Here is a 26,206-nt window from a genome sequence, read left to right on the forward strand (position 1 = left end):
CTGAAGAACAAAGGAGAGCAACTTGTCTGTTCCCCTTCCCCCAATTCCCCAGCGCTGTTTCCATCCCCCAGTTCCCCAATAAAAATCTTAAAAAAAACCCAAAAACTGCAAAAACCTGAAACTTCAAAATTTGAAAAATGAATTTAGTTAAGGTTGGTATCCTTGGTACCCAAGGAGTATCTATAGTCCCCCCTTTTTGTTTTATTAATTGAAATGTTAGGGATAGACGGGTACATGTTTTATGTTACCATAGCCAAGTCTCTATGATTGAATATAAGCAAATGATTAAATATATTGGTGAATTTTGGAGTAAGAAATTTTGAAAACCTTCATTTTTTTTTTTTTTAAGCTGAGCCATCCTGCCACCTGCTGGCAGCTCAGCTCGGCCGGCAATCGAACCGCTGTTGCTCAGAGCTCAAACTCTTGAGCGAGCTCTTAACCAACTGAGCCACTCGGCTGGCCTTGGAGTAAGAAATTTTGAATGTCCATGATGCTCAGAATAATTTTGTGGAGTTGGTCTGCAAGAACGAAAGTCGTCCCCCTCACCAACATCGAGACTACTCCGTATAATGTGTGACTAACCTCCAAAGTAAAAGAAATACTTACAGTTGACTATACTTATTCTTAAGCACACCTCAAGTTAATTAACCTTACTTATACTTAAAAATACCTACAGTTAAATTAAGTTCATGAACCTTAAAATTGACGAACTTATACTTAACAGTACCTAAAGTTAATTAAACTTAACCTTATAATTAAAAATACCTAAAATCAAGTACTTGACCTTATTTTTATACCTAAACTTATACCTAAAAATACCTAAAATTAATTTTTATGTGTCTACCTATCCTTATTACCTAAGATTAATTATACTTAATCTTATACTTATATTTACCCTTATCTTACCTAATATTAATTGTGCTTAACCTTATACATAAACATACCTAAAATTGATATTTACCCTTATATTGAAAATTACTTAATATTAAGATACTGGGTGGTTTTTAAAAACTTTTATCCCATTAATATCTCCTAGGAATTTGAAATATTTATTAAAAAATTTAAGATGGCCCGTTTTAATTTGTATTTTTTGTTACTAAATTTAAAGTGAAGTTGTCGGAGCCCCCATTACTTGGCGATGCCGGGCTGTCTGCCCACAAGAGCAGCAACCTCCCTTTTTGCTGTTTGGGTTTTTCTTTTATTGGAACTTGGTCTGGGAGGAATATTTTTTATAACCTGGAAAAGCATAGGCTTTTGTAATGTAATATATGATATATTAATAGATCTTAATTTATCCCTTAATGTCTGTGTGATAAGAAGCCAGAAATAGACAAATTTAGACCTATTTAATAATTATTTTTCAGTATTTTGTTATTTTGAAATACCTATTAAAATATTTAATAATTTTTATTATTTAATATAACTTGGTAAAACTAAGAAATCAGCCTTAGTTAAATGTATTTATTTATTTAAATTATGTGAGCCTGAGAAGTAGTTGAGTTGATTTTTATTATCTTAATAAAGTGTTTAATCTTTTATTTTTAGCTAATCAAATATTATAAATTGATAATACCATCCAGAGGCAAAAATATTATAATACGTATAAAACATAACAAGTATAGACCTTAGAGACTATATATATATATATATATATATATATATATATATATATATACACACACACACAGAATTATTAACAATTGTAGAGAGGACCTAAGATCTTATAGTTGTCCTTATAGCTTCAGGAGGCTGTGATAAGGAGGGGGGGGGGCTGCCACCTGGGTTTAAAAGTGCCTCTTTTCTTCTCTTTAGTTACCTCAGCCTTAAGAGGAGGCTGTAGGAGCCCTATGTTCACATTTGAGGATATCTGTAAGACCTTGAAAGTTATTGAGAGTTACAGAAATCTTTTAAGACTTATTTTTGTTAAGTTGCTGAATACAGAGGAGGAAGTGTGGCTGCCAAAGAGCTATTCAAGGGGCCCTTTTTCCTTTTCTTCCTGTTTCTCTGGGTGGCACGGAGCCTCTGAGCTGACAGTGAGGCCGTCGCGTACCAGTTCCCAAAGTGAAAGTACTTCGCTCGGAGGCTTCCCGGGCTCCTGGAGCTCCTGTCTTTTTCTGAGCTGCCTTGTAACCCTTTCCCAGACCTCTGAATCAAGAGTGCCTTTCTCAATGGCGGGGGAGTGCCCTGGCAGCCCTGAACACTCTCCATTAACTTATCACCTATAGTTCTAAATGCTAATGTCAGGCCATAAGGCTGATCCTCTGAAGGCCAGGAAACCTCAGAGACTCGGCTTCTGGCGCCTGAGACATGCTCATCAGGCGGTCGTGAGGCAGACTGCTGCCTCCGTGCTGGCGGCAGTGGCCGCGGTGGTGAAGAAAACCCTCGCCAGGAACGACTTGTGGCATGAGCCACGTTGTCATTCCGTGGAGCTGGATTTTCCTCCTTCTGAAAAGACCCCTCTAGTTCAGCACTAGGCTGCCGCAGAGATTCTATTTTGGGTCTTTCTAGTCCTTCAAAAGAAGGAAGCCTCTCCCTCAGCTGTTCTCTAACAGTCTAAGGCTGCTCTTTCCGTGAGTTTGAGGCTCCCTCAGACTCAGAGGCCTCATGGGCAAGACCGTCCTGTATCTGTTCCCAATGTGAAAGTAACTCCTCTGATACTGTTTCATTTCCCTGCACCTGGCACGCTCGCAGATGTGCCCTAACCCAATCCCACGTCTCTAAATCTAGCATGTCTTCTTTAGAGTTGGGGTACCGGGCACAAAGCCAGCCAAGGAAATCCTCCAGAAGTTGCATTCAGGCTAAACTATTATTTTCTGCAAGCACTATTTTAAACAATTGTAGATAAAGTGCATGACTCTTTGACTCTGTTTGTTCCATACTTTCTTATTTCTAAAATTTTAAAAGAGAAAGCAAAACATTCATTCAGAAGTCACTCAGATGCTCGCCTGGCCGCACCCCTCACGGGACTGAGTTTGGCTTAGCAAAGGCCCACCGGTGTAAGCCCCCAGTCAGGTGAACAAATGTCCGGAGACAAAAGCCCAGTTGCCATTATGCCATATGACAAATTATGGAAACGCAGGTTGGAGCCCACTCAGACTCCGTAGTCAAAACTGTGGAGCCACAAGGAATCACGCATTCACACTCTTTTACACAAAGGTTTGTTAGTTTCCCCAATTACTTTGATTATCAGGTGAGTGGAGTGGCCAATTTTAACTCACATACCAAACTATCTTGATGATATATTTACAAAACTTTTTTTCCTTGTTTTTTTTTTTATTTACACTGTCTCGAGTTTTACTCCTAACTCTTCCTTACAAAACGAGGAGACGGCCACCTTAGTTCCCCTGTTTGTAGCCTTCTGCTCCCTTCATTCCTTAAGCAACCGGATGGGTCCGCTGGTATCGGTGCACCGTCCCTGAAGGGCGTTTCCTCACGCCCGCTTGCTGTTTGCAACCTACTTCACAATCCAGACTCAGGTCCCTGTTCCGGGCGCCAATTGTCGAGAGCTGACTCGCTCAACTGAACGCCCCTGGCTGGTTAGCCAGGAGCTCACCAAAAGGGTACCTGAGAGGATTGGGTGGGAAACGGGAAACGAAGAAAACAGAGACAAAAGCTGGGAGCAGGAGGGCCTCAGCCTGCTGGTAACAGACTAAGACATCGTTTATTGGAAAGGCTCTGGTTATGCAGGCAATAAGTTCCTCTTTGTGTAGGGGATTCTAGCAGGGGGCTTTGGGTGTAGGCATACAGAAACCAGGAACTAGGGCCGGGATAGAAACTGTAACAAATCCGTGGTGGAAAGTCTTGGAGCATTTTTTCTCTCTTGGGGGTGTCTGAGCTTTGCGTATGCACTTACTAAGCAGACTGTCTTACCCAGCCGCTCCCCTAGGCATAGGGTCCTGCATAGAGGCATGTAGCAGTTTGCCACAGCCTCAGTATCCCCAACTGTCCTCAATTGGCTCCCAATATCTTCCTTCCTTCCTTCCTTCCTTCCTTCCTTCCTTCCTTCCTTCCTTCCTTCCTTCCTTTCATTCTCTCCCTTCTTGTTCCTTCCTTCCTCCCTCTCTCCCTCCCTTCTTTCCTTTTTTCTCCTGTCCCTTCCCTCCCCTCCCCTCCCCTAGCCAAAATGGTAAGTCTTGGCCTAATTTCAAGGGAAATGACAGTTCTTGATGATGGTAAAAGAAAAGCTTATAGTCCAGTCCTAGACTTGCCAGTTCTGTAAAAGCCCATAATGGCACATTTGGGGATTTTTTCCTGCACAGATTTAATGAAGCTAGTTGCCTGTAGGATGATGAAGATCTTAATTGTCCAATATTCTATAATGCTCTATTCATACGTTGAATCTTTTTCCTCTAACCCTCAAAACAAATAATCAAAGGCTGAATCTGAACAGGCTCCACCCGCAGAGCCGAAAGCAGAGGAGCCACCTGCCACTGTAACACCTGCTGTTGGGCTGGACGCTGGATTGGACACCCGGGCTGAGGAACCAGTGGAGGAGGCAGTGGTGAGTGCCACCCCCTCTCACCTACCACCTGCCCCCCTGCCACAGCCATGCTTATCTCATGATCCCATTTCTCCCTTCTCATCCATGCTTCACTTGGGCCAAATCACCTCTACACCTGCCATGGCTCCCCTGGTTCAAATAGCCTTTGTTCCTTTGACAGTGCAACTCCAGTCTCTCTAGTTTTCTTTCTCTTATAAAATACCGTATTTGCCGGTGTATAAGACGACTCGGCGTATAAGATGACCCCCTAGCATTTCCACTCAAAATACAGAGTTTGTTATATGGTCGGCTGTGTGCGATTTTGCGAGTATGGTAAAATCGCATAACAGCAAAATCGCATAACAGCCGAGCATACACCCAGCAGCGCTGCTGATGCCTGAACGGTATGTGGAATGAAGTGGGCGGGCATCGGGAGGCCACTATGGCACGGGGCAAGCACTATGGGCAGTCTATCTGAAGTGTACCTGGCGTATAAGACGACCCCCCACTTGGAGGCATATTTTTCAGGGCCAAAAAATCGTCTTATACGCCGGCAAATATGGTATAACCCTTTTTTAAATTTATTTTTCAATTACAGTTGACAATATTAGTTTCAAGTGTATTGCATAGTGATTCCACATTTATACACTTTATGAAGTGATCCTCCTGATAAGTCTAGTACCCACCTAACACCATACATAGTTATCACAGTAATTATATTCTCTCTCTATGCTCTACTTTATATCCCGTGACTATTTTTAATTAAAAATCATATTTATTGAAGTACAATTTACATATAATAAATCCTCCTTTTTAGGTGGGCTGTTTGTTGATTAAAGAAGATATCCAGAGACCTGATTTTATGATACAAAGAAAACTATCATGTAGCCACAGACTTGCTTATCTACAAAGGGTGCCTTGATTCTCTCGGATACTCTCCTATTCATGGTAGATGGGCTGTAGAATTCACAAATAATCAAAGCTGTTAATGTGATGCTCTACCTAAGGGTGTGCCTTTAATTAGAGACCCACCTGCAGATGATAACTTTGTTGGTTGTGTCTACATATTTCTTCCAGTATTAGTTTTGTAGGTTGGCTATGGCCTGATGAGGGATTGAAATCCCATTTTACAAATCCATGAATATATAAGTATTCCTGTGTATACAACCATTCGCTCAAAATCAGGTGTCTGGCTCTTTTAATAAGAGGGTGTATTTTGTGCAAGGGTGGAGACCCATCTGTCTGCCTGGGAATCTGCTCCTGCCCTGTTCCATGTAGCCCTATATACAAGACATCACAAACGGGAATGAGTATTATATGCATCATGTTGAACTGGATAGCTTAACACTTGTGAAAGCATAAAGTTGTACCAAGGAAAATGTAATTCAGAATACCCATGGAGAGTGAAAAGTTTATTTATGAAATGCAGTTAAAATGTCTCCAAAGAATTTCAATCAGGATACTATTTACTACAGCCTTCAAAGAATCTGTACAAAGAGGAAAACCAGTTTCCCTATTCCCCGAATTTACACTGCCTAGGTAAGATAACTAGAGAAAAAAAAGTTATATTTCTTTCTCTTGGTGTGCTAGGTTATTTGACTGGGAAAAGAGTAGGTCGTATGTCAAATCTATAGTTCATTAATAGAGTCGAAAGATAAATAATAGGGCAGAATAGTGATGGAAAATACAAATTAAGAATGACTCAAGAAAAATGATCTTATTTTCCGTTTAAAGATATAGAGTTGGCCCAAGTCCTGTAGGGGAAACAAGAAATAGGTTCTGCTAGATTGAGTCCTTCCTGGAAGCACTGCTTGTCCGGACTTTATGCTGGGGAGTGCTGAGGCCCCATGCTCCAGGCTTTTTCTTCCAAACTGTCACTCTGACTGCTCTGGGGATCTCAGTAACTCAGCGCAGATGGGGCATTTTCATCTGGTGGCAGATTGTGATCTGTTCACCCAACTTAACATTAAGATTATTTCAGTAACACAGGAAGGGAAAAATACAGCTGAATTTTTTACTATTGGTATAATTAAGAGGAGAATTGATTTTAAAAAGCACATGGATGATGCCGGGGAGTCAAAAAGATATTGATTAGGTTTAGCTATTAATTTAGAAATTGCTTTAGTTCTGAAAACTCCTTGTCAGGTTTCTGTTTTGAATAGCAGCCCAGACTTCATCCCCACCAGTGCATTAAACCTCATTGATTCCATGCCCCAGACTATTCAGTGTGGGACTTAGTGCCATAATGCCAATGGTTTTGAGCAAGGGTATTTGATGCTGTGCAGTAGACTGGAGATGTGAATTAAACAAACTAACATGTTAAATCCAGGCTCAAATGTTGATTCTCCATGATCCCCTCTCAGAAGACCATGGCTACATACCTCTCACACCCATTCTTATTTTAAGAAACTTAGAGAAGTAGGTTTTTGTTTTTTCAGAATCCAAGTTCGTTGGTTTTCCAATAAACAATATTAGTAGCTACCAATTATCAAGTACCTATTATATCATTCCTACTATTATACAAAAATTTATGAAAGATTTACAATCTTTTTAACCAAGAGTAATATTAAAAATATTTGATAAACTTTATGGTACAAGCATCAACCATCACTAAAACCAGCTTCCGTAATGTTGAGTAAGGAGGTATTTGGAAGAATTCTTCATTCTTAAAAATCTTTTCTAAAGCTTATAAGTGAATTTTAGAGAATAAAAAAATTAGACTCCTTGTGAATTACAAGGCAACGTGGAGAGTCTCATGAAGGGTTCAGGCACCTGCTGAGGCCCAGAGGTGATATGAGAAGAGCAGGTACAGAGCTCACCATGTGAGCCACCATCTCTGAGGAGAATAAGTTCAAGAAGCTCATTTCTCCATCCTCATATGGACTGAAAAATAATAGTAGAAGAGGGCCACTTACAACAGTACAGTTTGCCTAATGCTCATTACGACTGATTACCTTCTGTGTTTTTAAAATTGACATATTTGGATGAAGTTATTTCTTCCTCCATGTTCTCCCTTCTACTTAAGAAAATAACATCACATAGAAAGTGTTTTTGTCCTCTAATGTAGATTCATAGTTTCTCTCTTTTGGTCATAATAATCTAAAATAATATTAGGGCTATTTTGTTTCTAAAGAAAAGACTCTTCTGTTGCTAGCTAGATGTGTGATATTTAGTTGTAAAGAAAAAAAATCAACATTATGTCCTGAACATTAATTAACAGCCTGGCTGTGACTGTCATCAGTCAGGATTGGATTGACATGACCTTTTGAGGTCATCCTTTTTGCTGCTGAAATGTCACCACACAGTTTTTACTTTGAGTCTTGACAGAGCATTTTATATGAGGTGAAGTTTATGGTGGTTTTGTTTAAAAAAAAAAAAAGAGGCACATGTAATTTCAAACACTGAAAATTTTATCAGTGGTTAAAGTAATCTGGGGCTTTCAAGAAAGGTTTAATTAATAGATTTTTGTTTTTTGTTTTATTCCCCACATAGCTAGGATTTTCTTTAGTTTTTCCTACAAAATCACATTTTACCAGTATGTCTGCAGAATGCAGTTTAAAAATCAACACTTGCTACTTCTCCAGCTGTTTTCACATTATACAAATAATGAAAATTTTCTTAGAAAAAAAGAGCAGTATTTATTTCCGGTATATATCAGAGAATTAGTTTTAAAAACAGATAAACATAATTTTTACCCACATTTATTTCATTTTCTTGCAGAGTCCTCTTCCAATTCTCTCTAGATTTCTGTCAGCTCCTTTATTTTGCTCAAATGATATGAACTGGACCAATGACTTTTTTCCCTATTATTTTTAAATAAATAATGCACTCTAATTTGGGATTAGCATAGTTTCAAAAAGTAAATAAAATAATTGGGGAGAAGACTGAGGTAAGATGTTTTTAGAATTGTTGGAAAATCTTGGAAGATGAAACATTGACCCATTATTTTGGGGATAACTTTTGGTTTTACTGTGTTTTGTTTTTTACAGTTTGTCCAAATGTTAAGTTGACTTGTCAAGACCAATTTAAACCAACAAACATTATGTATGTCAGGCTACAGTATATGCCTTCATCTTGCTAAAAATAGTTCTATCTGCTTGAATAGAATGTATGTGTTAGTTTTCTTCATTCAGTTGACAAATACATTTGAGTCCTCTCTAGATGTCAGGCTCTGTTCTGGATCTGAGGGATATGGTGAAGCAGTAAGTCAGTATGCCTCCTGCTGCAATAGTTTGCACAGACTGATGATGGAGGAGGCAGACATTGCACAGTGGTCGGAACATCCTTCTGTGTCGGTCATGTGCACGGGGAACAGCATTTGAGTATTCTCCTTGTGCAGAGTAAACATGAGAGCTTGGTTTCTACTGTGCTTCTAGATGTGAGCTCCCAATATGTCAGAGGCAGCTAGAAGAGCTTGGTTTCTTGTCTGCCCTTAATTATCATAGAGTTGTCTCCAAATTCGAAGTGCTCACATTAAATCATGCTTTAAATTAAATATGTACATATTTATAAAGGGCCTTTGAGATGGATGTAACTTTTTACCTTTCTCAGGGAAAAAAAAATCACAGAAATGGTTATTTTCTCTGAATTTGACTGCATTTCTATTAGCAACTACTTACCTGTTCATTGCCCCTTGGGCGAAGCAAATGGCACTGTTTCTTTTTTGTTCCATGGTGTCCAGCACAGCTGATTGATTGACACTATAATCTAGGGGTCCTGAAAGAGACTGTAGTCGTATCTCTTAAAATACAAATATTTAGACAGGTCATTTTCTTTCTCTTTGTTTCCATTTGGATAATTTGGTTTTTATATTTAGGAAAAGTAAGGTGCTTATTATGATCAAAGCAGTGCCAGCTTTCTCATTATGCTGCACAGTAGCTCTGTGACCTCTGAGCCCCAATTGCCTCAAATGTAAAATAGGGTTAATACTAATTTTTTTCAAAGCTTCCTGTGAGGTCTTCGAAACAATGCGTGTCACTTGTGCAGCACCTGGCAGATTGAGGGTCCTCAGTCAGTGATAATTTGATTGTATCATTATTGTTATCATCATCATAGAAAATGGGATAAGCAAAAGTCAGTGAAGTCTGTATTCTGAGAAGGAGAAGGCAACAGATATGGAAGATAACCTCATTTTCAATTTTGCCTCATGTCTGAAATGGTAAAGGAATCCATCTAATTTAGGTCCCCATCAACACAAATTTCCTGTTAGTTCCTAAATAAGCTGTGTCCCATCAGAATTCTTTGTCCTTTCTAAGACGTCCTCTCTTCTAGAGGCTTGCATACTGGGCCCATCGATACAGAATTTTCCTTCCTTAATTTCCCCTTCTCTGCCAGTTTTCTTATCTGCCCTGTAAGAGAGTCATGCCTGATACACTCTGTTCTCTTCCTGCTCTTAAAAATCTATAGCTTATTAACCTAAAACTTTAAGAATTTCCAAGTCATTTGTGGCAATGAGAGCACCCTTGGTTTATGGCTTCTTTTCCAGCTTCTATTTGCTGGGCAGTTGGGGTGACAGATCGTCATGGAGTTGGTTTTACTTCCCAATGCCATGCCATGCACTATTCAGGGCTGTAAAATCAGGGGGGTGGCAGTTGGACCTTCCAGTGGGACTGTCAGCTGCCTACCCTTCCTCAAGATTCAGGCCCTATGCTGCCATCTGGCCGGATCCCAGGCTGTGGTCCTTGGCAGGGTCAGGGTTAGAAGTTTTGCCAACAGAACACAATGACATTTAAGTGATTTACAGATCACCATTTTTTTGGTATAAACTCTGGGTGTGTCTGGCAGCCCCGCCTCTGCCTTCTGTCCAACGGAGCTTGGGTCCATTCATAAGAAGGCAATTTGACCAGTGGCAGCAAATTCTTTAGATATCATTCAAATCAGAATTTAGCCAGGCAAAGTAAGTGTTTACTGAGCCATAAAGGTATTTTCCTTAACCAACCTCTTTAACAAACTATTTGCAACCCCCATTGAGGCTGTCCTTTACAGCTACTTCAGAAACTAGCACTTGCTTATGTCCCCATCTCTTGAGAGTGCAATACACAATATTTACCTTTGCTTCAAAAGATAAATCCACTTTTCCTATCTACTTCTCCCATATGCTTTGCAAATCTCTAATTAAAACTTGAATGTTTTAATATGTATCATTATTAAATATTCTGCCATGACCTTAAAGGCCATATTAACCAAAAATTCATTAGCTTTGACATTTCTGCAGAAGATCTTAATTTTTGAAGTACGTATGGAGCTAGTTTTGACCGATGTTTCCATGGCAACATGGCTGCCAGCAGCTGAGCTGCACTGGGATCTTGCTGCTGAGTGTTTGTGACAGGGCTGCAGGCAATACGAGGAAAGGAGATTGAAAAATACGATTGAGATAAAGGTCAGGGGGAAAAAAACACTAAATTTCTTAGAAAAGAAGAGCATAGGTATGTCTAATGTAGTTTTTAATATCAGGTGCCACCTGTGAAAGGCACACCAGCGGATTCCCCGTGTTGCCTGGGAGAGCTCACCCCTGCACTCGTGCTGAAGGAAAATCGCAGCCTGCAGTGTTTGAAATGTAGTTTGTGTGAAGAGGAGGACTAGCCACCAGCCTGCTTTTTAGTACGGGAATCTTTTCTGGAGGTCAGAATGACCCTAGCTGCCTCTTGAGCTTGTCTTTCAAATAGATCCTGAAGAAAACGCTGTAATTTTATATAAATGCTGGGATCTTCAGATGAATCACGACCTCAAGTTGGATCCAAAATACAGGAGGGGCATGAAAAGACCAGGGTGGCCTGTAGCCAGGATTCCCACTGTGATATGTATCTCCCTTTGCTACTTCCCAGGGCATTCAGGGTGTCACTCCAGCTCCAGCGCTAATGAATGGAAGAGCGAGAACTAAAACAGTGACCTCCGGCTCTGTCCCCAGTGCTGCTGCTACTCCTGCATATTCCCGCACGTGTGCAATGAGAGCATTGGGTTACATGAGCCTGTGGTCCTTCCAGCTTTGGGATCATTAATCTCTAACTTGCAAACATAGCTGTATATGTCCAAGTGCCAAATTCCTGAGTGTTCTCCGATGTACGCAACTGTAGTGCAGTGGATTATACAGGAGAAGATCGGGTGCTTGTCTTCTCCACTTTCCCATTCTGTACATGTCTTTCTAAACAATGAAATCTGCAGGTCTCATAGCAAAAATAATGTCGTGAAATTTTATTTAACCAATCTTTTCCCAATATCTTTTTATCATGTAATATGCTATTAATTATGAAGGAATTATGATGTTTGCTTAGGTGCCTAGATACTACATGTATATGAATAAATAAATATTTTAATAGAATCTATGAGACTCATTTTAAAGAGCAGCATTCAAGAGCATACGTGAATCCACTGGCTGTTTATGAGAACACACGTGCGTTCTTCATCAAACTTTCCTTGTTGGGAGTTGTCAGTAGGAAGCAGAGAGTCTGTGGGGAGCTCCAGGTTGTAGGATCACTGTGGAACTTCCTGATTTCAGAAGGTACCTTGTCTTCTTGGAAGCAGGTTGGTGTGTGAAAACACAGAATTTACAGCGAGACAGACTGTTCCCATTCTGGTTTACTGACTGCATGAGTTACTTCAACTCTAAGTATTAGTTGACTTGGCTAGCATGTGGGAATAATACCTAATAAGATTGTTGGGCGAATAATGTGCCAGAATGTCAAATGCTTGGGATAGTGTCTGGAAAGTTGTAGATTCGCAGTAAATGTTAGTTTCCCTCACAGGCTATAGAATGTGCATATATGAAACCATTAAGCAGAAGCCAGCCCGTGGATCGGAATTATTACTGTCCATGTTTGGGGTAAATTGGTAAGCCTAGAATTTAGTGATCTTTAGGGCCTCTGCCTAGAGCGAATGTCAAGAAGTGGATACTCTCTGAGTCTGTATCCTTTAGCCACGGAAGAGCAGCACTTGGCTAAAATTTAAAATAGGTGTATCTTACATTCTTTACTTATCATTTGTGTCACTTACCCCAGGACTATTGTAATGAAAATGAAATGAATCCTAGGAGCACATAACTGAAGATTGTCTGAGAAAACTGGAAACATTAAAGAATAAATCACAAAAAAATATATATCATTCACTATTACCAGTTTTTTTTTTCATTTTAATGCTCTTTACACCTAAATATACAAAGAAAGTCAAAGCTTTAATAGTTCTGTAGTCTAGATATATTAGACAAGCCCAGGAGAATTTTCCACAAACCAAGGCACAAAAAGATCCTTAAAACATAATAACTGAGCCTGGTAGGGAAAAGTATGTGAGATTTTCCCCCATCCCCACCTTAGGTAGAAGACACCTGGTATCTATCCCCCCCTGAATGTGGGAGCATCTTCCTGAAGTCTCTAGGTCACTTTGGGCTTGCTGCCACTCTCACACCAGTATGTCCTTTGCCACGTGTATTTCAAGACAGATGGTTGTGTGTAGACACTGACTCCTCCCCAGCTCCTGTTCTGAAAAAGACATGTGAAAGTCCACAAATGGAGAATAAAAGGGAACAAAGAAGATGTTTCCGTGTCCACTGTAAATATCAGGCCTAGAGATATTTGATGTAATATTAGATAACTAAATAAATAAAACACATTTTTAGAAAAGCATCGGGCCTATAGAGAGAGCAATACAATAGAAGGAAAGGATTGCATAATAGATACGGAGTTAAAATTTTCTTTAGAGAACAACAACAAAAATTACCAAAAGTACAAAGGAAAAATTTGAAAACTGCCTTCCTTTTGTTGTCAGCAAAATTCAAGATGGCCTTGATATATGAAACAAGGAATGAAAGTTGAGATACGTCAACCACATTGACATAGAAAGAGAGTTGCTTATGAGGCGCGTGAAAAGGAGGCTCGATGATGTGAAAAACGATTTTAAGTGGAAGAAACATAATATTAGAATTAAAATTTGCTTTAGAATGGTAAAGACCAGAAGCAACAGTTTAGAGAATTGATTTCATGATATGAGGACAAATTGGAGTAGTTCTCCCATCACAGAGGAAAGGCACAAGCAGAGCCGGTAGACGTGGGCGCCCGAGACTGAGAACAGAACTCCTGGATAATTACTACTCCTAAGGAAGAGGCTGTAAAGAATGGAGTAGAAGTGTCACCGGGGACTCACGGGGATGTCCAAGACAGGGCTCAACCCGGAGCAGCAGTGACCAGGTTCTTGAGTCCATGCAAGAAAGAATTCAAGAGTGAGACAGATGCAGGAAAGCACAGGTAGTTTTTTGAAACAAAAGTACACACTTGAGAGGGAAGTGCAGATGAACTTAGAGAGCGAGTTGTGGGGGAAGATGTCTGGATCAGGAGTTATGTATACCTCCTGGGGAGGGGGCAGGAATTGGTGAGATCCCATTGACAATGGTTCATTCATCTCCTCCCCTGGATGGGACCCTCCATTTCCTGCTATTTCTTCCTTATTTAGCTCCTCCGGAACTGTCATGGCGTCAGATGCATGATGGCAATCATAGTAACCACAATGTAAATGAGATTATAATATTAAAATCAGTTTAGGGTCAGGTTCCAGTCATAGGGATTAGCCGACCTGAATGAAACTTGTTCTTATTCTTTTCCAGCTGCAGGTGCTGGATACAGTCCCTTGTTACTTGTAGAACTAGTGCAGCGTGTCTCCTTGTATCCTGGAGGAGTTGCCAATTTTCTGGGCTACTTACACTGCCTCAAAACATGCTGTAATAGAAGAAAATGTGCTCCTGCTGAAGTTTTCCTAGTTAAAGGAATTCCTGCATGCAGGTCATAAGAAATCACTAACAAAAGGCAAAATTCATGAGAGACTAGAATCTAAATTTATTCTTTTAAATGTTTTAAATCAAAGCGTACAAAAAAAGTTCTCTGCAAGCATCTCAGTTGGGTGGGTGGGATCGGGGAGTGGAATGTACTACAAACGAACAATAATCAGGCAGGCCTCAGACTTGTCCTCCCAATACTAAAAGTCAGTGCTGTTAGAACACATACAGATTTTGAAGCGCGAAAAGCAGCACATTGTAGTAATTCTCTCTCCCCCCCACCCCCCACCCCTGCTGAAGTAGTCCCTCAGGTATGAAAGCAGCAGAAAGACATCACCAAACATGTAAATAAGTTCTACAACATCCCTGTAGAATTCCTGAAAAACATTTTTTGAAGATATACTGTGATTGACTGGAAAATGAATCAAAATCGGTGTGGACAGTTAGGAAGAAGTGATAAAGCAAATGTTGGTGACATGTCACTTGGAGCTCCTTGGTAGTGGGTACTTGGATGTGCACTGTAAAAATTTTTTTTTCCTCTGTGTTGACTTTTGTCCAAGAAAATATTGGGCAAAACCCCCAAAATGCCCATAAATAGGACATCATAAATAAAGCAGTTTTTAATATTTAAATTATTTAAATGTATAACTTTCAAAAATGTAAATATGGTTACAAACCAAGATCTTTCTCACATGTTTATAACATTTAAGAAGTGGAAACCAACTAGTGTTCAACGATAAAAGAACTGTTAAATAAATTAAATAGAAAAGGAAATGGAGTATTATACAGCCATTGATAGAATTTTTCTGAGAAACATGATCCATGTATTGTAAAATAGACAAAGCCCCTGTATGCATAGAAAATGAATAAAAATAAATACTTCAAAATGTTACCATTAGTTATTTCTTTTGTTATTTTTAAGCCCATGGTATCCACTATTTTTCAATCAGAAAAAAGATGACCTATTTTCAGTTAAAATAACCTGTCTCATAGATAAGTGTGGAATTTCATACTAGAGACTCTTGACAGTTGTCCGCGTCCATATCAGTTACACGAGTGGCAAGCTGCTTTGCAGGCATTGTCCAAAGCTAAAATTACCAAGAAAGCAAACAATAAGTAAAACAAGGCAATGAATTACACAAATCCCGGAAATTACAAATTCTTCTGCAGCCAGTCATGACTCTTACTTGGCTGGGGTCTCAGTCCTTGTTGACTTGCTTTCACGGCACAGTCCTCTGGAGGGACTGACTAGTTTCTTTTGCCCCATTGTGTTTACTTGCTTTGCAGGATGCTGAGGCTGTTGTTGAATTGCATTAATGTTTTTCCACTTCCAGAAAATTTTGCTAACCAGTTAGGCGTTTGAAAGGACTCTGATATGAATGCCATAACCCTATTGCTTTCCACCAAGGAGACTGTTGAAACAGATGATATGAAAGCAGTAAGATCCATAGGATAAAATTGTAGCTGAGCCCCCTTGTAATTTTATTACCCCAGTATTTTGACAGCTAGAATTAAATAATTTAGTTGAATTTAGTCCTTTGTTCACATGTTAACTGCTATTCTTGCTCAACTCCTTCTGTCCTCACTATAATTTTGTGTTTTTAATGTACTGTTTCTTTGTCAAGCAGGAGATAACTTCAGGGTCTTGAGAATTTATGAGTTTGTTTTGCTGAAGGAGAGAATGTCTCCAAGGTAGCTGCCACCAGGTGCTGGTGCCCAGGAGTCTGATGCGGAAAAGTGTCATCTGTGACCAAAGAAACAGGCTTTTCAGTTCCCTGGAACTTACCCTCCCCTTCCTTCTCTTTAAAACTCTTCTGCTTGGTCCGGAACTCCGGAGATGGTCTTTGGACATTATTAGTCCACCATCATCCTGGGCTGCCGGATTCCTGAATAAAGCAACCTTTCCTTTCACCCAATACTTGTCTCTTGAGTATTGGCTTTTGTCTGGCAATCAGCCGAACTTGGGTTTTTCTTTGTTTTTTTTTTCAGTAACAAAGTGATAAAGTGAGAGCTGCTCACCATCTCAAAGAGGGCCCCAGGCTAATCCTTGTGATTTCTTTGTGAAAATTGGCAACAGTAGGATGCTTGTGCGTCGTGGGCCTTGTGCACCCTAATAAACACCATGTGCCCGAGGGCAGAGAGAAATTTTTTTGGTTTTTGTTGCATTAGATGTTTTCCACTGTCAATGTATTTGGCCACTACAGTTTTGGCAGAAGATAAGATAATGGTGTATCTCTCAAGATTTGGAGTGAAGTGAAAAAATTAATAACATTGAATAGCAAAGGCTTGAAATACTTTCAGTAGTTTCAGTTCTCTGGTCTTCCTGGATAACACTTAAAAAAAAAAGCCAAATATAAATATCAGTCATTAATCATTATGCTTTTTCCTCGCAGGTGTAACATCTAGAGTAGCAAGAAGAGTCTCAAAAATGTTTTTCTTTTCAAATTTACAAATAGCTAACAAATTGGAATGCATACAAGTAATAAGAGGGATAATCCCATCAATAGTAACCTTTTCAGCCTTTCCTTGATTTTATCTCGAGCTAACACCTAATCTGAGCAAATGGATCCCTGTATTTCCTTGTATGTTTATGTTGTCCTGTTATCGCAGTCAGTAAATATGCAGTGGAAATACTTTGGTAAGAGCAGAACGTGGTGGAACAGATTCCAGACATAAAGGGAGAATGATAACCCCTGATTATGAAGAGCAAATGCCAGAGGCAGAAAACAATATGAGGAAATTTAGGCAGTGGACAGTCCTCTCTGTAATGTCCTTGGGCTCTGTAAAATCAGTGTTGAGTTTGGCTAGATAAATAGGGATTCACTACTAATGGACTCAGAGAAGGATGGAGGAATGTTAATTTCTTCACTTCTCCAAGAGGTCATTAAAATTGTTTGCCTTTCCCTCTCTATGGTCAGCGCCGGTTTCTTTGGCACCCTGTCAGCACTGTTAATTTCAATATTTTGGTGATTTTTATTTGCCATCATTCTTATCAACAATTTTCCACGTGCCCGTGTGTGTGTGTGTGTGTGTGTGTGTGTGTGTGTGTGTGTGTGTGTGTGTGTTGTGTGTGTGTGTAAATCGCTGACTTGCTGACCTGCGATTTGCTCCTGCGAGGTCCGGGAAAGTCAGGACTCGCACAGACGGAGCACTTGGCCGCCACCTGCTGGTGGCCGGCATCACAGCAGCCATGCTGTCAGGTTTAAATTAGTTTCAGCCAATGATGCCTGTTTCAATCATTTAGCAGAGGAATGATGATAACATGTATATCTTGCGATAGTAAAATTTGATACAATAAAATTGATAGGTATATAGTGCACTAGAGATATATCATGGACTCATTATTGAAATTGTATTTGTATGGAGAGAGTTTTAAAAATTACCTTTGAGAATACCATCAGTGCTTCACAGAAATATATTATCTTCTGGAGCTATATCAATTCAGTGGAGAGTAAAGTCCAATTACTAGTGGTATGTGCTTGGAAGGATTTATGTATAATCACTTGGAAGAGAGGCCTTTCAAATCACATAATGGCTGCTTTTTTGATCTGTAGCAGTGTGTGTGTGTGTGTGTGTGTGTGTGTGTGTGTGTGTGTGTGTGTACACCCATGCGGTGGTATTCACTGCTCTGTTTGTTCTGCTTACTGTCTGCGTGTATATAGACTCTGTCTGGTTTGAAGTCTTTGAAACCAGTTCACTTTGTAGATGTAATTTTCCAGACAGATGGAAATCATAAATAACTTAGAACTATGAGAAAGCTTGCTTTCTACATTTTAGTCCATCAGTCCAGTGTATGCACATTGTCTTTATGTATAGTTTCTGATGTGGAAGAAATTTTCCTAGGTCCTTAGGGTCCTGGAGAAAGCATCTTTATTTCTCCAACTATAAAGCTACAAGCTCTGTTCACTGTTCTAGGGATTAAGATACCCTCCTAGTTTATGTTCTTACTAATACTCTCTTGACAACAGCAACAGGAACATCCATAAAAAGCTCAGTGTTTATTTAAAACAAGAGGTGCTGTTCTATTAAATTTTTAAATAAACTTTCTTATTGAAATTTCCAGTCATTCACCAAAATGTAAGCTCCCATATATCTGTTACCCTACCTCAATATTACCAACATTTATAATTCACTTTAAATAAGTATGTCCTAATTCAGATAAAAGGATAACTTTTCTGAATCCAGGTACTTTAATGACAGGGTAGAAAAAAAGAAATAAATGCTACGTCATGGCTAGTGACTGTATTTTGAATCATTGCACACATTGGAGAGCCAAATTCTCATAATAAGAGATTCTCATAAGAAAGGGAAGTAAATTTCTAAGAATATGAGTAATTCTTGGCCATAAAACAAATAGTATGGCTGTTAACATTATTTTTCATCCCCAAAGTAAAATCTTATGATGTATGAAAATGTATTCTGCAACAGGTTATTTTTACTTAACCTATGACCTGTAAATTTGAGTAAGATTTTTATAAGTATCTTGCTATGAGCTGTGGGTGTGTGGTTTATATTTTCTAGCTCCCTTTCTGATGCCCACTCTGCAGCACTCTCCCTTTAACATGTTCTCAGTTTGATAGTTAATATTTGCAACATTAGGACTTTCCTAACTTAATAGGACAAACTGGGTAAAATTTATTCGATAAAGGAAAGAAATGTCTGATGATAATTACATCAGACAGCAGGATTAGTTTTTGAAATATGTGTCCTGGTATATTATAAAGATCATTCCAACAACTCTCCATCTTCCAGTCTTCCTGATTTGAATCTCTCAAAGCAGGTCTGCTAAGCTTAGAGTCGTGTTAAAAACTTGGTCTCCATAACCAATTAGTTCAAAACTAATATTTCTGATTGTATTTTTTTCATTGTATTATTGCACGTTTTAAATACTACGTAAGGCTCTTTCGTGACTATGTCCAACCTTAGAAACAAAATTTTCCTTTTTTCTTCTATTTCACTGCTCCCAGTAAAGGACCCAAAATCTGATTTGATTTTTTATTATAATGTATATTTGATAATAAAAATGATTTCCTCTTTGTTCTCAAAAAAGGCTCATGAGAAAATTCCCTATTTTTTTCTTTTTCCCATGAATGTGATATAGCTTCTGGGACCTTCCCCATGAAGATTTTAAAGTTTATACTAAAGTGCAATTTTTCTAAATTCTGACTTTGCATGCATGGTGAGGAGGCTTTTCTTATGTAGTTTTATCTCATGACCCAGGTATTGGGGCCGGGCCCCTTCAATTTTGTGACACAGGTGTCCTCTAGGACTTTGCTATCATCGGCTTTCAGGCAACAAAAATAGAACTAGCTTGTGGAGGGGACCACCTACACCTTGAAAGCAATGTCTCAGGAATGGCAGATGTTACTTCCATTCAAATTCCATTTGCTACACCTAACTGCAAGGAAAGGTGAGGAATGTAGCATTATTGGGAGCCCAGGAAGAAGAAAAGTCAGAGTTTTGGTGAACAGGTGACAGACTGCTGTACTTGAATCCTGGGCCTCTGTATATTACAAAGAAAGCTTTCAACCCTGTGCACCTCAGCAGAGGTGACAGAAGTGAAAGGCCTGAGTCTGAATCTTACTGAGGCCCATGGGGATACAGACTGTTTGGTTTCTGGTTTCCAGATCATGCCTGGCAGTGATGCTGATGTGACTGTTGAGACCTTGGTGTCTGCAGAGGAGGGGAGCCCAGTGGAGGAAGCAGAGACTGAGAAGGCAGCTCTTCCTACTGTAGAAGAAGTAGGTTTAGAGGGGCCCAAGATCGATACTGCAGCCACAGAGGTCGTAGACGGTGACAGATCTCAACCAGAAGGAACAGAAGCAGCAGCACGTCAGGTGAGTGTCCTGGTGAAGTGGAGGTTCTAGGGAGAGGCGCCCGTTGGAGGCTATTGGGTAACGGCAGTAACTCTTCTGGACACAGAAGAGGTTTGTAGCCATTTTGTGGCATCCTGCTCCACCAAGAAACAAAAAAAAGAGAGAAATTAGATTCTCAGAAAGAGTGGTGGCTGCATTCTCTCAATGTCAGCATTGTGGGGCCCCCCACACAAGCCCCCGGTGCTACAGCAGACTGGCTTATGCACAAGTGGAAGAAAAATAAACTATGCATAAAGTAGTGATGGAGCAAAGAAATGAGACACAGACAATGAAAAGGATGAAAATAGAGGGAGGCGAAAGGGAATGTGATAGAATAATAGGGTGTTGTGTGGACTAAGTGAGAAAATAGCCATACACTGCTTAGCCCCGCGCTAGCTAGACACGTGCTAGAAATGCGATTATTAGTAGTTATATTACCATGCTTCCTCTTTTGTGGTTATTATTATTAGAGTGCCCCCATTCACCCCAACTTAGGCTCCTTTCACCAAAGCCCATCCCTGTTTTCCTTCAAAGGGAAAATGGGTCATTAAATGCACACATGAAGTTGGACTTTGCTCAGTCTTCACATCTTCCCAGAAGCATTCGTTCCAAAGCAATACATCCATCCGTTCCATGACCGTGGGAACCTCGAACTCAGCTGCTAACGGAAGGACAGCTCTTCTAAACCCCGTGTTTGGTTCTGTCCTAGACGGAAACAGTGAACAGGGGGCATAATGTTCTGCTTCCCATTGTTCTGATTATTTTACTCATAATCAATTTCCAGAAATTTATCCAGGGGTACTTAAAGTTTGAAAATGAATTATCCCTTTCATCCCATTAGAAAAACACAGGTTGTATTGTTGTATTGGTATTTGGAGAAAAAAAATACATTCTATTTTTTGTGACATTTTCTTGTCACGGTGCCAGGAGTGCTTTTGGATATATTGCTAAACTTACTGAAAGAGTTTATTAATTTCTCCAAATTGAAGAGTGCAAGTGCTTATGTCCACTGTTCTCTGAGGGAATATAGAACTTGATCTGAAAAACAATAAACATCTCTGGACTCCCCATTATAGAATTGAAACTCCCCTCCTTGTTCATCTTTGTTAAAATATAAAGGGGAGCTCTAGATCCTTTGGTTCTGCTTTCCCAGACAAGAGAGTACTTGGAGTGCTTGGTGGGAATTCTGGTTCTTAAACTGTGACCGTAGTGTGGCTCCAGTGATAATCAGCAATGACAGGGAGACTGTCACCAAACAAACATGAGCCCCACCTTTACCAACAATATACTCTCATACTCTTCCCGTGGGACTCTGACAGAAAAGCAATCACAGGAGGTTAAATGTCAGCTTCAAGTGAGTGTTAACATTCAGTGGGACAAGGATGGAGCACTGCAAAAAGGAGGCCATCCTTGGAATACTAAATCATTCCCTTTCGGGACCCCCTCCTCCACACTCCACGACTCGCCCTGCCTCCCTGCAGTCTTCTGTCTCGCTTCCCACTTTACCCAGAAGCCTCACTGTTACCAAACTGGATGATTGTTCAAGGATCCAGAAATTAACTCCACTAAGATTGTCTGTCTCAGGAGAGATAGGAAACAATTCCTACAAGGCAGAAAACCCAAGGGCCGGCTAGCCTGAGCCGGGCTTGGGGAATGGCAGGCATTTAGTTGAATGAGGGAGGTGGGGAAAGTGGGAGCCAAGGAGGGTGTGATTGGGAGGATGCAGACGTCTTGTCTCCCACATGTGTCCAGCACCACCACACTTTTCTTCCTCCAGGAGAAGGCCATCCCTTCTGTCGTCATAGAGCCCGCCTCCAACAACGAAGGTGAGGGAGAACACGAAACAGCCGCAGGTGCAGAGTCCAAGGAGGCAACCAAAGACGCCGCTCTTCCGGGCCCCACCAGTGAGACGGCAGAGCCAGCCACTGAGCAGAAGACCACCGAGCAGACCACCGAGGACCCCCAGCCGGCGCCCTCTGCTCCGTCCACAAGTGAGGCCTCTCTGGAAGTGCCTCCCGGCTTTCTCTACAAGGTCTTAACATTTTTAATTTTTAAAATCTGGTGGCCATTTGTCTTTCCTTTGCTTGGAGGCCCTTTTTTTTTGAACCTTTGGTTTTCCGATTTTCATTTTTACTTTTTGCATTACAGACTCTTTCTCTGTACTGCTTTCCTCTCCATCTCAGCATCACGTTATAACATGGTAGGATTCCCATGCTACCAGACAAGCAAGAACTACAGTGATGCCTTTCCATACTTTAGCAAAGGATAACTAAACAATATGCCCCTTGGTAGTGAGTGGGTTCATGGCTTCCACCAGGATTTTCTCCAGCGCTTTCCACAGAGCCGTGTGGGGGTCTCCAGCCTCATCTGCTCCTTGCTGGATTATACACCTCCGGAGGGCAGGAAGTACAAATCATCCCTCAACCCGACACCTTGTTACAGTGTGGGGCAGAGTAGGGAGCCAATACATACTTTAAAGTAAGTGAATAAATATGTTTAACGGGCTTGTATAAAAAGGAAGAAAAAAAGGCCCAAATTCCTGGGCAAAAGGTTTTGCTCAGAGAGGCCATCAGTGGCTACTTAGAGACTTCATAAACCAAAGGGTCCTTACAGAAACACCAGTAAACACCTAAAAACACAGGTTTACACCAAGTGTTAAAGGCAACTAATCCCCCCTAACAGAATACTGTTGGGAATTTTAAGTTCCATAATTTGATTTTACATTTCAAAATTCAGCTCTTTTCCTTTTAAAAAGTGTTAAGTTTTCTTTTGTTTGTGTGTGTGTGTGGGGGGGGGGGGGGGTGGGTAGGATGAAACGGAATAGTAATAGTCATTATTTTTTTCTTTCTCTCTACTCATTAAAAAGTAACCACTACGTCGCTACCTCACTGGGGGATAGCATGGGTATAATGGACATGTGAAAGAATTACCGTATTTGCCGGCATATAAGACGATTTTTTGGCGCTGAAAAATATGCCTCCAAGTGGGGGGTCGTCTTATACGCCAGGTACACTTCAGATAGACTGCCCATAGTGCTTGCCCCATGCCATAGTGGCCTCCCGATGCCCGCCCACTTCATTCCACATACCGTTCAGGCATCAGCAGCGCTGCTGGGTGTATGCTCGGCTGTTATGCGATTTTGCTGTTATGCGATTTTACCACACTCGCAAAATCTACGGTACCAGTCTATAGAATGTGTTTTCTTTAGTGAATTACCGGTATGTTTACCGGTAATAAACTTGCACTGTTTTATGTATATGTTTGATTACATACAGCCTTGTGACAGTTTTCCTGCATGTCATAAGCATTTGAATATAAATTAAAATGTTGAAATCAAATCTGATATTGTTTTACCTTTTATTTGGTGTGTGGAAGGTGTGCGGAAGAGGGGGTAGTCTTATACGGCGAGTATATAACAAACTCTGTATTTTGAGTGGAAATGTTAGGGGGTCGTCTTATACGCCTAGTCGTCTTATACGCCGGCAAATACGGTATGTGGAGAAAAAGATTAAACATGTGGCCAGTGTGGGCATGTGTCCTGCTGCGTTTTGTTGTCATTAGAGTACAAGAGATGGGGGACACAGTGTGCCACTCAAGACCAGGCCTGACCGGGCCCCCACCCCGACTCCCCTCACTGGCTGCAGTGACCTCACTCTCCGGGCTTCAGTTTTCTCATCAGGAAAATGAATTTTGGGAGGAGGTGATCGTTTCCAGCTCTGACATTTTATGATTCTACATGCAAGAAACACATTTTAAAAGCTGATTGTTTAATCTCACAGGTGGGGTTGGAGGGATGTACATGGGGAAATAAACTTGGGTGTGAGTATAGATAGTTATTCAAGCTACGTGATGGGGTTCATTTTACTATTCTTTCTGCTTTTTAAAAAATTCTCTATAATCAAATTTTAAAATCTTTCAAGGGAAATAAAAGAAACATGAGCATGTTTAAAAGGTAGGATAGGGAAAGAAGGAAGTTTATTTACAAAGAGACTGAACACAGGGTTTAATTAAATAGTGATTCCATTATAACATGCAAGTGATGGTTTTTCCAATTATTTATTATTCCACAGAAGCTGCCATTAGAGGAATGTCCCACTAGGCATTTTTAGTTCAGGTTAGAAAACAATAAGAAAGCATCTGTGATACTACAATGCAAATCTCTGACAAAAATGTGATGAATTAAAATCTAATTAATGTACAATATCTCAGCTCTAGCAGAAGATATTGCATTCCTAAATATACATTCGAAGGGCCCCAGAATCCGCTGTTTGAAGTCAACAGAACAGGATTTCCTTTTAGTCTTCAGAGGGGTGATGCATATCTTCATCCTTTCCTCCAGCTGGAGATGCTCCTAAGAGTGCCTGCTGATCCGGCTGCCTGGGAGACTTCGATATTACCTCTGTTTTCTTTTTTCCTGAAGGTGGAAGCACTTCACGATTTTGAGGCAGCAAATGCTGATGAACTTACCTTACAAAGGGGTGATGTGGTGTTGGTGGTTCCCTCGGATTCGGAAGCAGACCAGGTAAAGGCTGAGGTTGGAATGTGGTGCAGGCTGCATTTGCTTTGTGCTGAGGATCAGTTGGACACAGTGACTTCCTGGAGACGTTTTCATTTTCTGAGATGCTGGAGGGCAGCTCTGAAAAGGGATTAAGGGCTTCTGACCACAGCACATCACAAATTGTAGGTTTTTATAGGATACCTCTTTTGAGATGCTATTATATATATATATATTTTTAATACAAATAGATGACCATTTCTTATTATGTACCTGCTCTCTAGTGATGTGGTCTCTGAAACACCAGCCTTCAGGAAATGCAGACACTATCCATGTGCACTAAAAATTCCCCCTCAAAATAATTGCCTCTGGGAGTTTGGAGACTGACCAGGAAAGAACATGAGGGAAGGTCTGGGGGTTGCAAATGTTTTATATCTTGATAGGGGTGTGGGTTTCACATATGTATGGCTTTGTCAAAACTCACTGCAAACTACACTTAACAGTCTTTGTATTGCACAGTATTTAAATTATACCTCAATTTTTAAAGACTCTTAAAAAGAAATCACCTCTGGAAAAAAAAATCACCTCTGAGCTCAGAACTGCATTTTGCTCTTGTTCATAAGAATATGACCCCCTGATATGTCATGCAAAATGTGTAAATGTACGTATTAACATGTTTTGTTTTTTTTTGGAGAAAAGAGCAATAATTTAATAACACTCTCAAAGAGATTCATGAAACCTTCCCCCAAATAGTAAAGTCACTACTTTTGAGGTGAAGGCTTAGATGTCACATGTTTTATTCTCTCTCTTACCAAGATAGATCAAGTGCTGAACAAACAAAGGAGTCTCTACCACAATAAAATTAAATTAGAAATAATAATAATACCATATCTGTAAAAGCTCCAAATATTTAAAAATTTAAAAAATACATTTCTAAATAATCCATGGGTCAAAGAAAGGACAGTGTGAGTTAAAAAATATTTCATCATGATCATAAATTTCTACGTTTTCAAGAAGATAAAAAGAGATCAAATTAAATCCAAAGTACATGGAAGGAAGTAATAAAAATGAATTAAACAGTGGATACAATAAAAAGACACACAATAGAAAAAATTAATAAAACCAAATGTTAGTTCTTTGAAGAGATGAATAAAATTGTTTAAAAAAACAAAACCCTTGAACTACTCAAGTAAAAAATTCCAAAGCATAAATTACCAATGTCAGGCAAAAGTGTCTGGTTATCTCAAACACCCTTTCTAAACTTATAAAATATATAAAATATTTTATAAACCTACAAAACATATTATGAAATATGAACTAACATTTTTTTACATGAGTCATAAGTTATGTTTTGAAGAAATTAAGAGGAAAACGCCTTTACCAATTCTTATAGTGCTGATCTGCTGGCAATAACTCCTCTCAGCTTTCGTTTATCTGAAAATTTTATTCATCTTCATTTTTAAATATATTTTCCCAAGAGAAAGAATTCTGAGCTGACTTTTTCCTTCCCCTTCTTTAAAAATGTTGTTCCACTGTTTTCCAGTCTCCACTGTTTATATGACAACTAATTTCTGATATAAACACACTGTACACTGTGATTTTTTTCCCTGACTGATTCT

The 26,206-nt window shown here is 39.8% G+C and overlaps 1 protein-coding gene across 5 annotated transcripts in view; it reads left to right on the forward strand.

Annotated features, from left to right (window-relative positions):
• AMPH (amphiphysin) overlaps positions 1 to 24,758 on the forward strand; it is a 245,355-nt gene extending 220,597 nt beyond the window's left edge. For 3 of the 5 annotated variants that reach the window (XM_019631032.1, XM_019631036.1, XM_019631034.1), the window contains 4 exons: positions 4,376 to 4,501; positions 19,865 to 20,074; positions 21,870 to 22,124; positions 24,513 to 24,758. In XM_019631032.1, the coding sequence (XP_019486577.1) occupies positions 4,376 to 4,501; positions 19,865 to 20,074; positions 21,870 to 22,124; positions 24,513 to 24,743 (822 nt within the window). In that variant the 3' untranslated portion in view covers positions 24,744 to 24,758. The remainder of the gene's footprint in view (positions 1 to 4,375; positions 4,502 to 19,864; positions 20,075 to 21,869; positions 22,125 to 24,512) is intronic. The other 2 variants (XM_019631033.1, XM_019631035.1) reach the window with 2 other exon arrangements.
• The last annotated feature ends 1,448 nt before the right edge of the window (positions 24,759 to 26,206 follow it).

The sequence above is a fragment of the Hipposideros armiger genome, unplaced genomic scaffold (genome assembly GCF_001890085.2).
Source record: "Hipposideros armiger isolate ML-2016 unplaced genomic scaffold, ASM189008v1 scaffold_976, whole genome shotgun sequence".
NCBI classification, from domain to species: domain Eukaryota; kingdom Metazoa; phylum Chordata; class Mammalia; order Chiroptera; family Hipposideridae; genus Hipposideros; species Hipposideros armiger.